General features: G+C 55.0%; 1 protein-coding gene and 1 long non-coding RNA gene across 9 annotated transcripts in view; one reads left to right on the forward strand and one right to left on the reverse strand.

Moving 5' to 3' along the window:
* The window catches only part of LOC143395141 (uncharacterized), a 79,091-nt gene that overhangs the window by 58,462 nt on the left and 3,312 nt on the right, over positions 1-17,317 (reverse strand). The window lies entirely within an intron of this gene.
* Carmil3 (capping protein regulator and myosin 1 linker 3) lies at positions 540-17,018 on the forward strand. Of its 5 annotated transcripts, none has more exons than XM_076850028.2 (40): positions 540-579; positions 2,136-2,230; positions 2,496-2,546; positions 2,634-2,693; positions 2,779-2,894; positions 3,080-3,177; positions 3,413-3,483; positions 3,583-3,656; positions 3,895-3,970; positions 4,046-4,134; positions 4,639-4,733; positions 4,957-5,043; positions 5,254-5,363; positions 5,506-5,583; positions 6,119-6,195; positions 6,275-6,379; positions 6,471-6,540; positions 7,028-7,109; positions 7,208-7,304; positions 7,455-7,509; positions 7,590-7,762; positions 7,958-8,026; positions 8,223-8,316; positions 8,410-8,508; positions 8,872-9,000; positions 9,164-9,277; positions 9,722-9,897; positions 10,647-10,734; positions 10,861-10,998; positions 11,258-11,321; positions 11,461-11,669; positions 12,188-12,288; positions 12,894-13,209; positions 13,559-13,687; positions 14,350-14,416; positions 14,525-14,614; positions 16,207-16,325; positions 16,405-16,585; positions 16,722-16,832; positions 16,946-17,018. In XM_076850028.2, exons 1-40 carry the CDS (start codon positions 540-542, stop codon positions 16,969-16,971), a joined length of 4,119 nt encoding a protein of 1,372 aa, XP_076706143.1. In that variant the 3' UTR covers positions 16,972-17,018. The 5 variants fall into 5 exon arrangements, with proteins under 5 accessions (XP_076706143.1, XP_076706142.1, XP_076706145.1 ...); XM_076850027.2 differs by having other exon boundaries at positions 12,185-12,288; positions 16,722-16,841; positions 16,943-16,971; XM_076850030.2 differs by having other exon boundaries at positions 16,722-16,841; positions 16,943-16,971.

Consider the following 17,317-nt stretch of genomic DNA (forward strand, 5'->3'; position numbering starts at 1 on the left):
CCAGGATCGCCCTTGGTTTGGAGTTCCCTCCAGGGTCAGCAAGGACGAGCTGAATGGGTCCTGAGCTGCCGGGGGGGAAAAGGGAGGGGCTCTGCAAGAATGGCCCAAGGAGGTGTACCCAGGCCCGTGAACAAAGAAATTGGGGGTTCTGCCCTAGGTGCCCAGTGAGTAGGTGGCACGGAGAGCAGGAACGCTGCCCCCGGCCCGGGAGATACCCCAAACACCAGGCGACGTGCTCTGGGCCTCTCACTAGGTAGCCCGCAGGAGGGGTCAGCGCGAGCGCGCTCGGGGTCTCACGCGGCTCGGCACCGCAGCGCGCATGCTCAGTTCAGCACTTCTCCGGGCGGGGCGGGAGACCCGGCGCTCCGAGGCGGGGGGAGGAGCGCTCGCGCAGCCGCCCCTGACTGGAGCGGGCTCGGTCGCTGCTGCAGCGCTCAGCGCCCGGGCCCTGCCGGAGCCGGGACTAGCATGTGCCGCGGCTCCCCGGCGGCGGCGGCTTCTCAGCAGCAGCAGCAGCAGCAGCAGCAGCAGCGACCGCCATGGCCAAGGCCAGCGTGGAGCTCACCCGCGAGCTGCAAGGTAGGAGGCTGCCTTGGTCTCCGGGACGCCCCGTCCGGGAGCATCCCAGACCTGTGCTTTCCTGCCCGCGGTCAGACCCAAGCCCGGCGCCTCCTGCCCCCTCATGCATCCTCGCTCCAAGGCAGCCCCCTACTCCTGCATCCCAGCTCTGGCATCGCTGTACCCGGAGCATCCTCCTCTGCCCCGCTCGCCTCACCCTACCAAGGACCTTCCTATCCTGGAGCCGCCCGTCCCGCTCTTGGGTGACAGGTGCAGTTCCCTTGCGCTTTCTGGGGCTGACGCTTAGCGTTCCTGACCCACCCCTCGGTGAGGTGTCCAGTGTCCCCTCCTTAGAGTCCTTGCTTTCCCCCACCCCCGCCGGGCGGGGCCAGGCCCGCCCCGCCAGGCGATGGGAGCTGCCCCTGGTCCTGACCGCTGCTTGTCTTAACACCCTCCCTCTTCTCGGCCCCGCCCCGGAACTGACCCAGGAGAGAGCCCCCTAGATGCCTGGCATCGACCAGGCCAGCGGGGCAAAGAAGGGAGTCAGGAAAGAGGCTCTGGACTGAAGCTAAAATCAAAAGCAGGGTCCCTTCAGCTTATCTCCCACAGCCCCCTTCCCAACCTGCCCTCTTCTCACTACCCACCACCCACACTTCAAAGCCTCTTCTGGTTTCATAGGTTCTCATACTTAGCCCAAACCAAGGCCTGCCCCCACCTCCAGCAGTGCCACAACCCTGACCCCAGAGGCTGAGTACAGGCTAGCCCACGCAGAGAGCAGGAGCTCAAGGATGCTAAGAGCCATGATGCACTGTGGCGATTTCCCACAGATACCCTCACACACTGGATCACAATCATGAGATGTGTGTATACACATCTTTACAGAAACTGTACCTCCACCACACACGTGTACCCCCACTGCACACATATACATATGCACACTATGGGATATCCGGATGGTTCTGCCAACAGATGGGTATGTGGGTATAGGGCTCATTTAAATATTAAATCCTTCCCCCACCACCACCACCAACACACACACACACACACACACACACACACACACACGAACTGTCTGGCACTGTGCCCTTTCACAGTAGCAAGCCAGCAGACTCATTCACACTTCTCTGTCCCTGCCAATGCCACACTCAGGCTCCCTGGCATTGTCAGAAGGCATACATACACACTCGTAGTAAAGTCAGACTCCCACACCCAGACCACCTAGGATACAGTCAGGGGACACCCCCACACCCCCACATACTGACTCACTGTGTATGTGTTGATGGGCTGGAGAAATCCTTCACACCCTCAGAGGTGTAAGACATACCCTCCCACAGGCAGTGCCACTCAGCTACTGTCCCCTAACTCAGGGACATCAGGAGCCAGAGTTTTCTCCATTCTACATTCCCTCTCCAATAGGAAAAGTCACCCATGAAGGAAAAGTCTCTGTCCCATACTTCTTTGTCCCTGTTTCTCTCTCCTCTAATTTGCCCCTGCCTCTGCCTCTATCTGAACAACCCTGAGGGAGTGGGGGTGGCCTGGGTGAGGGGAGCTCTGAGCAGGCCCCCACCCATCTGCAGACAGCATCCGGAGGTGCCTGAGCCAAGGAGCTGTGCTCCAGCAACATCGAGTGAAGCTAGAGACAAAACCCAAGAAGTTTGAGGACCGAGTGCTGGTGAGGGCATTGATCTTGGTGGGGTGAAGGGAGTTGGTGAGAGCAACTGAGCTGTAGGGAACTAGACAGGAGAGACAGAAATGGGAGAACAGCTGAGGAGATAAAGCCTGGGGGAGGGGCAGGGCGGTCTGGGCTGATGTCTAGGAACCTAAGGTAGGACAGAAGAGAAAAGGAGACTCCAAGAGCAGAGTTGAGGGGGCTAAAGGAAGGCAGGGTCACCAGGGCCCAGGCAGCTGCCATGAGCAGCTGATACTCTTCTCTGCAGGCCCTGACCTCCTGGCGCCTCCACCTCTTCCCCCTAAAAGTCCCTGCCAAGGTGAGTTGAGCAGAGAAGACTAGCATGCTCCCTTCTGAGCCTGGCAACAAGGTCCTAATCAGGAACTGAGCATCTCCATCCCTCCAGGTGGAGAGCTCCTTCAATGTCCTGGAGATCCGTGCCTTCAACACGCTCAGTCAGAACCAGGTGATCACCAGGGTTCTGCATCTAACTATTGGGCCAACTGGAGGAGGGAGTCAATATCTAAGGCTCTGCCGCTCCCTCCCCCCAGATCCTGGTGGAGACGGAGCGTGGCATGGTGAGCATGCGACTGCCATCAGCTGAGAGCGTGGACCAGGTGACACGACATGTGAGCTCTGCCCTCTCCAAGGTCTGCCCTGGCCCTGGGTGAGTGGCAAACAAGGGGTATCTCAAGGGATTAGACAACAATGAGACTTAGACAACTAGACAACCTAGAAAAAGAGTGCTCATGTTCCTCTCCTGCTTTTTCCTGGGGGCACAAAAGCTATAACAGGGGAAATAATTGAGAGCCTCTTTGGATTCCACTCTTGGATGATTTGTTCATTTTCCAGGTGTTTGATCCGACGTGGAAATGTGGACACACCTGAGGGCCCCCGAGACACATCCCCCAACTCTGAGACTTCAACATCTACCACCCATAGTGTGTGTGGTGAGCAGGGGCAAACACAAGGAATGTGAGACCCAGGTCACTCTGGCCCAAGTCCAGAGCCCTTTGTGCATGGGATTTTGCCTTGAGGAGTCTTTGCCTGCCTTGATGTTCCCGGATCTCAGGAGCTTCATGATGTAGCAGGAACCTAGGATACTAACACATATGGTGACCTTGAACCCCAAGCTGTTTCACATCCCCTTGCCCTTCATGGAGCCAGTCCATCTCCTCTCCACAGGTGGCTTCTCCGAGACCTATGCTGCCCTGTGTGACTACAATGGGCTGCACTGCCGTGAGGAGGTGCAATGGGTGCGTTGAGCAGGGACTTAGCAGGGAGCCAGTGGGACCTGGAAGGAGGAGCAGATGAGGGGGTGGGGAGCAGGTGTGAGCTAGTTCCATCTCTCCAAGGATGTGGATACCATTTACCATGCTGAGGATAACCGCGAGTTCAATCTTCTGGATTTCAGCCACTTAGAGAGCCGGTAAGCAGTTGGGGCAGAGACTCAATCCCCAAATTCCCCACCTCTGTTCAACCCTGGCCCTTCCCAGGATCTCCCTTCTGGTCCCACCCAGCCCCTGCTCTATCTCCCCAACTCCACACTCCCAACTCCACTGCTATCTAGCCCTCTTTCCCCAGTCCAATTACCCCCATCATTGGTCTCTTCTTTCCTACCCCAGCCACCTACTTACCACTTCCTCCTCTCTTCACTATCCCCACAGAGACTTGGCCCTAATGGTGGCAGCCCTGGCCTACAACCAGTGGTTTACCAAACTCTACTGCAAAGACCTGCGGCTGGTAGGAAGTAGGAGAGAGGGGAGGGCAGGGGAGTGTCCTTCTTGGCTCCTGATCTTAGAACCTTTCTGTCCTCAGGGTTCAGAAGTTCTAGAACAGGTGCTACATACCCTGAGCAAGTCGGGGAGCCTGGAAGAGCTAGTGCTGGACAATGCTGGACTTAAGACGTGAGGCCAGCTTCCTCTGTGGGCAGTGGTATCCCCTTCATGTAGTCTTAAGAGTTCTAAAACCTCAGAGCATGGGGTCCCTGAACTATCTCATCCAGCTCCTCACTTTCCAGAGAGGAAGGAAGCTGAGACCCAAAGAGGGCACAAAGCAAGTTAGTGGTCAAGCTGGAACTCAGACCTCAGGCTCCCAAAGCCCAAATTCATTGGCCTTTCCCTAGTTCTTGCCATACCTTATCCCTGTTTTCCATCAAATGCCAAGCAGGGTGGCAGTCTTGAGGACTCAAAGCTGGGCTTTGTCTCAGCACAACTTCTTAAGGTGTGGCATGCCCTCAGGTACTCCAGAGAGGTGACAAGGTCCCTGGCAGGCCCCAAGCTGCTCCCCTGTTCTGAGGGCCTCTGACCATTGCAGCGCCAGCCAGACAGGCAGGTAGAGGAGGAGGGGAAGCCCACGGGTTGGGACCTGGGGCTCAGCTCCGGACAAATCCTTCCTCCCCTTCCCCGAAGGGACTTTGTCCAGAAGCTGGCCGGGGTGTTTGGGGAGAACGGGAGCTGTGTGCTGCATGCCCTCACTCTGTCCCACAACCCCATCGAGGACAAGGGTGAGCCCCAGCCCTGAATTCTATCCCACCACAATGCAGACCCCTGTCCTAGCCCAGAGCCCAACCCGGGTCTGAACAGTGGCTCTTCAGCCTGATGGTAGCCCCTGTCCCAGCATTTCTATCCTTGACCCCAGGCCTGCACCCTACTCAAGCCCCCATCTGACTCTACAGTACCTGCACCTACTGCCCAGCTCTCACTGGGCCCATTCTCTCCACTCCTCAGGTTTCCTCAGTCTGAGCCAGCAGCTACTCTGCTTCCCCACTGGCCTCACCAAGCTGTGCTTGGCCAAGACTGCCATTTCCCCCCGAGGTACTCACACCAGGACCCCTAACCTCTGATTGCTGACCTCCCCCAAGTGCTCCCTGTGATGCTGAGCCTCAGAGGTGCACCCACACATCCACATACCATTCCAGGGATTGAGGGTGGAAAATAGCCACATTTAAGAATGGGGAAGGGTCATGTATTGAGGGGAAGAGGTGGGGAGGAGGGCCAACCCAGCCCAGTGCTCGCTGTGCTCAGGGCTCCAGGCACTGGGCCAGACATTTGGGGCCAACCCGGCCTTCGCCAGCTCTCTTCGATACCTGGACCTGAGCAAGAACCCTGGGCTGCTCGCCACCGACGAAGCCAATGTGAGTCCACAGAACATTAGCCTCACCCTTTGCAGAAACATGCTCAGGATTCAGGCCCAGGGAGTTTTCACCCTGTTGCCCCTGGGGGTAGAGAGACTCTGTCACCTCTTCTCCTGTAGCCTATCTGTCCTTTCTTCCTAAGGCTTTGTACAGTTTCCTGGCCCAGCCCAATGCCCTGGTGCACCTGGACCTGTCGGGGACTGACTGTGCTGTTGACTTGGTGAGGGGTTGGTGATGGGGAGTGCCAGGCTGAGGGGATTTGGGGAGGCTATGGTGGGTCCCTGTCTCACCCCTGCCCCTTCTCTGAGTACAGAGGTGGGCAGGCTGCCAGGATGAGTTTAGCAGTAGCTCATACCTATGTGTACTATATCCAGGTCTCGAGATTGCACCTGCTATGCCAAAAGCCAGCCCTCACTGCATTACCCAGCTGTGCACCCTAGCCTAGGGCTGTGTCTCCACTGGTGGGAAAGGATATTTCCCCTAACTTGAGTAAAGGCACCTTAGGAATAATGGTGGCCCTGCTTTACACATCCACTGCCTGTCAGCCTCTCCATAGCCCAGGGAACCAGACAGGGAATGGACACACTTTCTACAGAGGACAAAACTGAGGCTTTAAGAAGCTGAGTGTGCATCTACAGTGGGCCCTCTCAGAAAGGGAACCTCCCCCACCTTGGTGGGGAGGGCGGAGGGAGTCCTTGACCCACCACACTCCTCACTCCTGGCCCCTCTGAGGCCCCCCATGTCTCTCACCACAGCTTCTGGGTGCCCTGCTTCATGGCTGCTGCTCCCACCTCACCTACCTCAACCTGGCTCGCAACAGCTGTTCCCACAGGTGGGGGCAGGAGGGGTAGGGAGGGACAGGGCAAACTGTGGTCATCCCCCTCCCTTGCTGACCTCAGGGATCTCCACAGGAAGGGCCGGGAGGCCCCACCAGCCTTCAAGCAATTCTTCAGCAGCGCCTACACACTGAGCCACGTCAACCTATCAACCACAAGGCTGCCCCTGGAGGCCCTCAGGTCTGGTGGGTGCAGGGTTGGGGGGTGTCCAAGGGAACCAAAGGGACCTAGAGGAAGGATAAATGTGGGCCTACTGACCTTCCTCCCACAGGGCGCTACTTCAGGGCCTCTCCCTCAACAGTCACCTCAGTGATTTGCACCTGGACCTCAGCAGCTGTGAGGTAAATCCTCACCTGTCACCCAGTGTTCATTTCTCCAACCAGAGTCAAACCCTGGCTCCATCTCACCTCTCCCCTCTGTTCTACTCCTCGGCAACCCTTTGCCCTGACCACACCTCTGTTTCCCCTCTCTGGCCCTTTTTCCAGAGACCATTGTGTTCTCCCCACCTAAAGCTTTGGTGGGTGGGAGATACCAGGCTTTTCCAGCAGAGGGCAGGAGCAAGCTGTCTTAGGAATAGCAGTCTTTCTGACAGGAAGAGAGAGAGAGAGAGAGAGAGAGAGAGAGAGAGAGAGAGAGAGAGAGAGAAAGAGAGCCTTGAAAAAGGATGGGGTATAGATAAAGGACCTCCCTGGTTTTATATCCACAACCTTGTGTGACCTTGGAACCCTGGCATTACTACTCTGGTCTATGAGGATTAAAGGTTCCCTATTCCCCGACTCCATCTCTTAACCCAATCCCGGCCTTCCCTGGTCTACCCTGTCTCTGCAGCTCCGCTCAGCAGGAGCCCAGGCCTTGCAGGAGCAGCTGGGGGCTGTCACCTGTGTGGGCAGCCTAGATCTGTCAGACAATGGTGAGTAGGAGTACCTCTTTGAACAAAGGGAAGAAGCCCTGAGGGGACCCCAGTTAGCCTCAGGCCTCAAGGCCAGGCCTGTCCCATCTACTGACCAGGGTTCGACTCGGACCTCCTGACCCTGGTGCCTGCACTTGGCAAGAACAAGTCCCTCAAGCACCTGTTCCTGGGCAAGAACTTCAATGTCAAGGCCAAGTGAGGCCCCCTTCCCACGCCCAGAGATCCTCATCCTTTCATCCACCCATCCTCTTGGCTCACTGTATTACCTCTGGCCACCTCTCTCCTCCTTCAATAGTATGACCCCCAGCCCCTTCCCCTTCTACTCTGAGCCCCAACTCCCCACAGGACCCTGGAGGAGATCCTCCACAAGCTGGTACAACTTATCCAGGAAGAGGACTGTGTGAGTGACTGGGCCTAGGAGGGGACCTCCAGTGGCAGGGGACTGTGGGGACTGGACCCAACCCCTGCTTGCCCACTCAGTCCCTGCAGTCACTGTCAGTGGCAGACTCCCGACTGAAGCTCCGTACTAGCATCCTCATCAATGCTCTGGGAAGTAACACCTGCCTGGCCAAAGTGGATCTGAGCGGCAATGGCATGGAGGACATCGGGGCCAAGATGCTGTCTAAGGCCCTGCAGATAAATTCCTCCCTCAGGTGAGATCCTCACCTGGACTCTCTGACCCAAAATTCCAACCCTCCACAACACACACATATGTATGTACACATTCTTGCCTCAATGCCCTGTATTCCAACCTTTGGAAGACCCCCATCCCAGAACCATCACTAAGTCAGGAAAGGAGGGAGGGCTTTAGAGGAAGGGGTGACAAACCAGTGCTCACCTTCCCTCAGAACTATCCTATGGGATCGGAACAATACATCTGCCCTGGGCTTCCTGGATATTGCGAGGGCATTGGAGAGGTAAGTGGACCAAGGCCCTGCCCTGATCCAAGCCCCCTGCCTCCCCTTGCCAGGATCAGGCCTGAACTACCCCAGCCCCAACCAGTCTCCTCCACAGAAGTGTAAGGAAGGACCATGAAAGAGGGGAAATGATGCACAAGGGGTGGGCTTTGGGGAGCAGGGGTCCTGCCCTACCCAACCATTCTGTGTCCCACAGCAACCACACACTGCGCTTCATGTCCTTTCCGGTGAGCGACATCTCCCAAGCCTACCGCAGTGCCCCTGAGCGCACAGAGGACGTCTGGCAGAAGGTGGAGGGTGCTATCTTAAGCAGGGTGAGAAAGCAAGGGGCAGAGGGCAGCCCATGACCTTAGCCCTGATCCTACCCACTTCATGGTCTCCAGATCCAATGGTGCCTGGTGAGGAACAACCACTCTCAGACATGCCCCCAGGAGCAGGCCTTCAGGCTACAGCAGGGCCTGGTGACCAGCAGCGCCGAGCAAGTAAACGTTTCCCTCTGGGACACATGGGGCATGCAGGGTACAGGGGTAAGGTGGTGAAATGCATGGGGTGGGGGCAGGAAGAGGCATCATATAATCACATAACTGGATTGAGCATGTAGGAAAGCAAAAGGACAGGGTATTCAGAAGGTGGGTTCCAAACATATGTGGGAAAACAACAAGTAGCCCCAGACAAGAGATGCACAGGGTTCTGGGAACTTGACTGAGCATTCAGGAAGGGAATTCTAAAGAGGGAGACTGGGGCTACCCAAAGACATTACTACCACCACTGCCAATGTCAGCACCATGTGCATGGACCAAAGGGTCTGACCTGGGACCCCTGACAATCCTGCCACTGTGCTCCAGATGCTGCAGCGGCTGTGTGGACGAGTGCAGGAGGAGGTGAGGGCACTGAGGCTGTGCCCTTTGGAACCTGTGCAGGATGAGCTGCTCTATGCTCGGGACCTCATCAAGGATGCCAAAAACTCCCGGGCGGTGAGCCCTCTGCAGCCCCACCCTCCCTGACAGTCTGGAGAACCCAAGAAGGCCAACCATACTAACCCAGGAGTGTCCAGGCACCTGCTCTCCTAGCCCAAAGCCCCCAGGGACTTTTTAGGCCCTGATTCTGGTCTCTGAACCTAACCCCTTCCTTCCCTAGCTGTTTCCCAGCCTCTATGAGCTGGGCCATGTGCTGGCCAATGACGGACCTGTGCGGCAGAGGCTGGAATCAGTAGCCAGTGAGGTGTCCAAGGCTGTGGACAAGGAGCTGCAGGCAAGTCCTGGGGAAGGGAGGAGGCCATGATGGGAATACAGTGTTGACCAATGTCCAAAGCTAAGAACCAAAGTCAGAGAAGTAGGGTAAAAAGGAAATGCACAGTTGAGACTACCCACAGTACCCCTGTGCAAAAGCATTACAACAATATGAGGCTTGGATTTTTCTGCAAGCGTTGACCTTGGACCCTAAACTGTAACCTCCCCTTCTCTGAATTCTGATCCTGGGACTGTTTCTCCCCCTTTCTATGTGGTAGGATAGAAGAAGCACTGATTATAAGGTAGGGAAGCCTGAGTGTCCAAGGCTCTAACAGATCTGTGTCCTTAGGCAGGTCCCTCAGTGTCACCATGGGGAACTGGAATAGACAGGCTAACGTTTCTTGCACTGAAGTGCCAGCCCTGACTGCTCCCCTTGGGACTCTGGCCTCCCTTCTCCCCACACTAGGTGATCCTGGAATCCATGGTCAGCCTAACACAGGAGTTATGCCCCGTAGCCATGCGGGTGGCTGAGGGGCACAATAAGATGCTGAGCAATGTGGCAGAGCGCGTCACTGTGCCTCGGAACTTCATCCGAGGGGCACTGCTGGAGCAGGCGGGACAGGACATTCAGAACAAGCTGGAGTGAGAAAGAGCATGGGGCTGGGGGTAGGGCTGGACTTGGCTCAGAGTACATAGGGACTTGGGAACTATCAGCAATGAATAATGAATGGCATAATCTCTGTTGTGAGGGATAAATCTTTAACCAAATGCAACCTTGCTATTTAGAATCTGACTGGTCTTTGCCCTAGTAATCGTAAGTGCTGAGCTGGGGTTTAGAAGCCCCGGTGGTACACAAACAGGTATATACAGCATGTACCCACATACATATACCAGGAATTATTTCCTAGAAACAAAACCCAACTTCCTCAAAGACGTGAGCAAAGTGATGTATGTCGGACACCTAGATGCCATGTTCTCTTCCTCTCTGTCTTCATTTTCCCTAAAGTGCTTTCACTCTGGGTCTGGGTGCCACCACTCACCAAAGCAAATAAGTAAATGAATCTGAAACAGCCAGGCTCAAGAAGTACAGGTTTCTACACTTTCAAGGTTTATTCAGCACCCAAATTCACCTAGCTCTGTTCCACTGGGGCTCCTGACCTAGAACCTCCTTGCTCCTCCTTCAATTCCTCTTTGACCATATACACGAGGGCTGGAACTAGACATGTTTGTGGAGACATGACTGTGGTAGACATAAGGTGCCTCCTATAGCAGCCACATTCTCCATGGGCAGCCAAGCCCACTGACCCATTCTCTTAGGCACCTGCGGTAGGGAGGGACTGAGGCTCCGTGCCAGACAAGGGGTGACTGAGCAGCCCCACCTATGCCTACAGTGAGGTGAAGCTCTCAGTTGTCACCTACTTGACCAACTCCATAGTGGATGAGATCCTGCAGGAGCTGTACCACTCCCACAAGAGCCTGGTAAGTCTTCTGAACCTGGCCAGGCTGGGGCATGCCCTCCACCCTGCATCACCCCATCCCAACCTCCCATATCCCTGAGAGGTGGGCAGCTTCCTTGGGATCCTAGTCACACCTATCCTTTCCCAGGCCCGGCACTTGACCCAGTTAAGGACACTATCAGATCCACCAGGGGGGCTGGGCCAAGGGCAGGATCTGTCCTCCAGAGGCCGAAGCCGGAACCATGACCACGAGGAGACCACAGATGATGAACTTGGGACCAACATCGTGAGCCACCCCCCCTTAACCTGGGTCCTGCCTTTGAACCTATATTACTTTGTCCCCTCCCAAGACTCCACTCTCTACCTCTCTGTGCCTGGCCTCCCCTCAAACCCAATCCAGCCCAGCCTCTTCCCTAGTCCCAATGCCTCAGCCCCCTGAGTAGCAGGAGGGAGGATAAGCTCCAAAGAAAAGGCTTTAATGAGGAGTAAGAGGCTCCAGTTGAGGGTTCTTGAGCCCTGGCCCCATCCTGTGTCCATTTCTGCAGGACACCATGGCCATCAAAAAGCAGAAACGCTGCCGCAAGATCCGGCCGGTGTCTGCCTTCATCAGTGAGTCCCCAGCCTCAGTTCTCATGTCCTCCGGGCTCCTATGTCTTCCCTAGGCCCTCTTTCCCTTTCTTCTCTGTCTCTGCATCCTCTCTTATCCCTATCCCTCCTGCTAGTCCCTCTAATGCTGCTGTACCCACAGGTGGGAGCCCTCAGGACATGGAAAGCCAACTGGGGAGCCTGGGGATCCCCCCTGGCTGGTTCTCAGGACTCGGGGGCAGCCAGCCTTCAGCTAGTGGCTCCTGGGAAGGTCTATCTGAGCTGCCTACTCATGGTTATAAACTAAGACATCAAACACAAGGGAGGCCCCGGCCCCCCAGGACCACCCCACCAGGACCAGGTCGGCCCAGTGTGAGTCCCAAAGACCTTACAAAGGACTGACTTTCCTTAGCAATGCTTTTGCCAGGGATTCCAGCTTTAGGACCTAGATTCCAGAGATATTAGCTTTGGGGAATTGGGCAGGAGCCCAAGCAAGCCATTAAACAGTTAAGGGATTATCCATTTTAGATGGGAGCTAGACCTTATTGCAGATAATAAATCTCCATCTAGCTGGGGATGGTGGTACCCAGCTACTCAGGAGGCTGAGGCAGGAGGATTTCCTGAGCCCATGAGTTCAAGACCAGCCTGGCAACACAGCAAGACCCCATATCAAAAAAGAAAGAAATGAGGAAAGAAATCTCTGTCTATCAGGCAGTGACATCCTAATTTTTATGAAGGACAAAGCCAAGAGCCACCAAGCTTAGGAAATTCCTAGGTGAATCAAAGTCTAAATTTCCATTGGGCCAAGTCCAAAGGGAAGGCTCTGAGAGGTTGGGAGGTGGGACTTCTGACCCAGCTGAGCTATCCCACAGGACTCTTCCTCTTAGCAGGTACCAGTACCTGGGACTCGTCAGGAGAATGGAATGGCCAGCCGCCTAGATGAGGGGCTAGAGGACTTTTTCAGCCGAAGGGTCATGGATGAAAGTTCCAGGTATGATGCCTAGACACACTCCCATTTTCAGTTCCTATCCTCCCAATTCCCCTGAAGTCTCTCCAACAACAGTGTCCCCAAGCCAGTCTCTCTGGGACATTTTTCCACATTCTTATCCTTCTCCCCATCCTTTAACTCCTATGCCTCTAAGTCTCCTCATGACAATTAAAAAAGATGGAGCATGAACTACCAGATTGGGATGGTAGGGACAGGGCAGGGGTGACAGGCCCTGGGATGGGTGGCCCATTAGTAGTATGAGGCCCTGAGGCCAGTGGCCTCCATCTCTGTCTTACACAGACTCCCCAGGATATGTCCAGAAAAAGCCAGGACACTTGGAGGAGAAAAATTGTTGCCAAGGCGAGGGGGTAGGCAGTCTGGGAGGAGAGAGTCAATTAGGGGAAAAAGACTACTGGAGGTTTATGATGGGGAAGAAAAGGACACCACCTCCTCTGAGAACTAAGGAAGTGGAAAGGCGCACAGGGAAGCAGGAGAGACCAGATGAGAGAGAGAAATAGGATATTCATTAGACCCAGGATGAACCAACACCAGCACCACTCTGGGCTCTGCATCTAGCGTTTGTCACTAACTCACCCCAACTCTGCCAGCTACCCCAGGACTCTGAGGACTGTTCGGCCAGGCCTCTCAGAGGCACCACTGCCTCCACTCCAGAAGAAGAGGCGCCGAGGCCTGTTTCATTTTCGGAGGCCCCGGAGCTTCAAGGGGGACAGGGGACCAGGGTCCCCCACTGCTGGACTCCTCCTTCCTCCACCCCCACCCCCACCCCCAACTCAGGAGAGCCCTCCCAGCCCAGACCCCCCAAGCCTCGGCAATAACTCTTCTCCCTGCTGGAGCCCAGAGGAGGAAACCAGCCTCCTCCCTGGATTTGGTGGGGGAAGGGGACCTTCCTTCCGTAGGAAGATGGTAAGTAAGGCAGGAGGTGCTGCGTCCTCCCTTTCTCCTGTCCCTCGCATAGCCCATTCGCTAACATCACCCCAACATTAATGGGAGAATGTTGGGACTCAAGGTACTAAGGAGCACTGGTCATTTCAATTTTCCTTTCCTTGAGAATGGACTAATACCTGGTAGTCCAGAGCATGCTGGGAGTGCTGTATGAAAATGATGATATTGGAAGGACTTCTCTCAGGGTCATGGCAGGGCCTCCCCAGGGCCAGTGACTCAGTGGGGTGGGGGGTGCTCCCACTGCTCCCCTGCTGCCCGTGTAGTTCCTTCTCCGTCAGGAACTGCTTGTAAACAAGGTACCTTGTTCCAGGGCACCGAAGGGTCAGAGCCAGGGGAGGGGGACCCAGTTCCTGGGACAGCACAGCAGCCGAGGGCCCATGGTGTTGCCCTTCCTGGGTTGGGAAGAGCCAAGGGTTGGAGCTTCGACGGGAAACGAGAGGTGAGAGGAACCTGGTACTACAAGCTGAGGGTCCTGTGGGTCCCTGTCCACCATCCCCCTTCCTGCTCCCTCATTGCTGGTGATTCCACAGAGAATGCAGGTGCTTTGGAGTTGGAAGTTGTTGGCTGCAGTTCTCTGCATTACCCATGCTTGCCATGGAATTTGGGACTAGCTACTAAACCTCTTGGATATTGTAAAATACGTGGTTGGAGGAGTCATAAAACTACTCACCTCTAGTGCTCTTCTTCCCAAACTTTGGTAACTTGATTGCAGACCATTTATGACTGATTTTCACCTTATCCATGTGCCACCTGAATTAGTGTTTATGTAATATTTTTATTTAAATCAATTCACCTTTTTTTAAATTTAGTCTGGACATAAGCATTATCATCTTTAAAATCTCAGGCACTTTGTATAAGTTATTTTTCTATTATACATAAAATAAACATCTATCTATTAAGATAGAAGTATGTTAATTTGTGTAAGCCATTTCTTGTGCCCCCAGGATGGTATGGGTGCCACTTAGGAAACATGGTCCAAGTATCTAGGAAATAGTGACATGAAAATGACATGAGATGCCAGAGCAGAAACCATTTGTCAATTGCAGTCCCCCATGGAGGGGGCTTTTCTCATGACCTGATCTGACTTACCCATTCTTTCAGGGCACAGGCCCAGACCTGGATGACAGCACCCAGGCTTGGCAGAAAAGGCGCTCTTCAGATGATGCAGGTGAGATTGCTCATCCTTGCTCCCCTCCTTTGACCCTTCTCTCAGGAACCCCTCGTAATTTGCCCTTTCTCTTTCTTCCTTTCCCTTTCTCATCTCCTTCCATTCCAGGGCCTGGAGCCTGGAAGCCACCCCCTCCACCTCAAAGCTCCAAGCCAAGCTTCAGTGCCATGCGGCGAGCAGAGGCCACATGGCACATAGGTATGGAGAGCCCCTTCCCAGGCAGCAGCACCAAAAATCCAAGGCATGTCCAAAGAAACAGAAGCTGTGGCTCCTGAGCTGGGGAATTTCCCACCAACATGGGGCAGTGAGAAGTCAACACTATGAAAATGTTTAAGGGTATTTTATGAAGCTACATTCAAAAGAGACAAACAGTTCCATCCAAAGAAAAAATCTCCAGATCAAAAGTGGTTTCACTACAGCTAACAGACAGGAGCAATGTTTTATCGATGGTTCCAGCAAATCCTCTAGGATAGGTGCCGCCTCAGACCACCATCAGCACACCAGTGTCCTCTATAGAGAAGTTCCCATTCTGCTCCTTAGCTGGGAAGAGGGTGGGAAGTCAAGCTGCTAGGGAGTGCCAGCTATGCCAGGCTCATTTCAAACATTTCAGCCTCCTGTAAAAATACCTCGTCGACCTATCATCGGGTTATTCAGAAAGGTGCCCCAAAGGAGGGGCAAGAGCACTGCTTTGGAGGTCAGACGCCCTGGATATTGGTCCTGCTCAGCCACCCATGACTTTAAATAGGTCATTTATTTTCTGGTCTCATGACTGGAGGAATAAAATGGAGGAGGACTATTCCAGGTATGATATTTCCCTCCTGCTGGGTTCAGTATAAGGAGCCACTAAAGAAAAGCTGACCAGCTCAGCATTGACTTGAATTTCCAAGGCCTGGAATATGAGCCCTGACAATATTGACATGGACAAAATCTTCCTGTAGACACATACACTCCCTTGCCCTCCTCCACTCCTACCCCTAGACTAATACATACAGGACCAGAAGGAGTTAAAAGATGGGCAGGCAGGTCTGACTTGGGCTGCCTGCTCTCCATAGTCCCTTCCTGCCCCTTTTGGCCCTTGCTCCTCTCTTCCCTGTAGTGCCCAGAGCCAAGCTGACCTGGGCATGACAGTGCCTGTGTGCCTTCCCCATCCCCCAAGGCTAACCCAGCACTGGGGCGTCTGTGCTGATTTCCCATCCCTCACACAGACTGGGTCAAGTATTCAAAGCAGGGCTGCATCCTTCATTTAGGAAACCACAGTCAGAATAGGCAGATGCTTCACTGCAAGCATCCCTCATAGTGACGCATATAGACTCCATTTGCCAGGTGTTTACTCATGCTGCTTAAAAGTTGGGGCAAGGAGGTGCGGGGAGGGCAGCCATGTGCCAGTGTACTCTCCTTGAGTCTGTCCCTAAATCAGACTGGCAAACAGTTCTGGGAATGTCAGGCTGCAGTATTGGCAGAGCCCTGGGGCACCGCAGCTCTGGATGGGCAGCCATGCCTGTGGGTCTAACAGGCCCCATGTCCTGGCTCTGCCCTGGTAGGAAAGGGCCTGGGTTCTACTCTGCAAGAGAGGCATCCAGGCCAGAGCCCCCTCAAGAGGTAATGACCTAAGGGTGATCCTGGGTACCAAGAGCTAAGGAAAGGTGGAAGGGGACATCAAAGGCAGAGATGGAGCAAATGGAACCGAAGCGGGAAAGTCTTGGCCTATGGGGCTTCCCCAGAGGAGGACACCGAGGAGGGCTCTTCAAGCATGCCTTTTCCTGTAGCTTCTTCTGTCTGCCATCCCCCAGCTGAGGAGAGTGCCCCCAACCACAGCTGCCAGAGCCCCAGCCCAGCCTCCCAAGATGGGGAGGAAGAAAAGGAGGGAGCCTTATTCCCAGAGAGGATGGTTCCAGCCAGGAATGCCAAGGTGAGGGCCAGCAAGGTGGGTGGGGGAGAGTGCTTGGATGGGGCAAGAGACAAACCCAGCAACTTCCTTCCTCTGCCAGCTACAGGATCCCCCTTTAGCTCCACGGCCTCCCAAGCCAGTAGCTGTCCCCAGAGGTCGCCGGCCCCCTCAGGTACCAGGAGGCAGGGAGGAGACCGAGGCTGGAAATACAGCCCCAGGAGTCAACAAGTCCCGGCTGAGGCTGGGCTCACAGCAAGACCAAGAGGAGCCTGAAGTCCAAGGTCTGCTTCCCTGGCTAAGTGAGGGGCTCTGGGAACCCTCAGAGACCGACCTTGCTGCCCACATTGGTTCCCCTTAAAAGGCACCCCAGCCTGTGGTCTCCCACATATGCCAAGCTTGCTATGAATGTCATTTCAGGGCCCCCTGATCCAGGCCGCCGGACTGCCCCACTGAAACCCAAGAGGACACGGCGGGCGCAGTCCTGTGATAAACTGGAGCCTGATAGAAGACGGCCCCCTGACCCCTCAGGTGCCAGTGGTGAGAGGGCAGGACCCCTTCCCACCTATCTTTCAAACTATTCAACACAGGGTGCTGGCTCTCTCTGCCCAGGAAACAGAGTTCCCTGAATTTGTCCCCAGCAGGAACCAGTGAGCCAGGAACAGACTGACAGCTACCACGACACCTTCCTCTCCAGCCTTCCTCTCAACATGTGCCTCACAAGGACTCAGACCCCTATCCATCCCTGTTCCCCCAGACTCCTTGCCAGCCCTGTCCAACAGGCATAGGGGAGCTGGAGGCCAGGGACTGGAAGGAGGAAGCAACCTGGAGAGAGGGAGGCTCTCAGTGCCTGCCTTGATGCCTCGCTCTGCAGAGAGCTTCAGGGTGGAGCCTGTCTCCTCCCCTGGGAGGGTAGATCTCTGTCCCTGTATCCCCAGGGGCTTCTCCCCACTTGTATAGAATAAAAAAGAAAAAAAAATGTCTGCCTCCAGTCTCTGCTGTCTTCCCCATTCACT

Source organism: Callospermophilus lateralis, chromosome 3, assembly GCF_048772815.1.
Source record: "Callospermophilus lateralis isolate mCalLat2 chromosome 3, mCalLat2.hap1, whole genome shotgun sequence".
Lineage (NCBI taxonomy): Eukaryota > Metazoa > Chordata > Mammalia > Rodentia > Sciuridae > Callospermophilus > Callospermophilus lateralis.

Excerpts from the sequence above, each read along its gene's own strand:
- Carmil3 (XM_076850027.2), top strand. The coding sequence starts at position 540 with ATGGCCAAGGCCAGCGTGGAGCTCACCCGCGAGCTGCAAG. Across the intron at positions 11,322-11,460 it reads GCCGGTGTCTGCCTTCATCA|GTGGGAGCCCTCAGGACATG; the intron begins GTGAGTCCCCAG and ends CTGTACCCACAG. Across the intron at positions 16,842-16,942 it reads TGACCCCTCAGGTGCCAGTG|CAGGAACCAGTGAGCCAGGA; the intron begins GTGAGAGGGCAG and ends ATTTGTCCCCAG.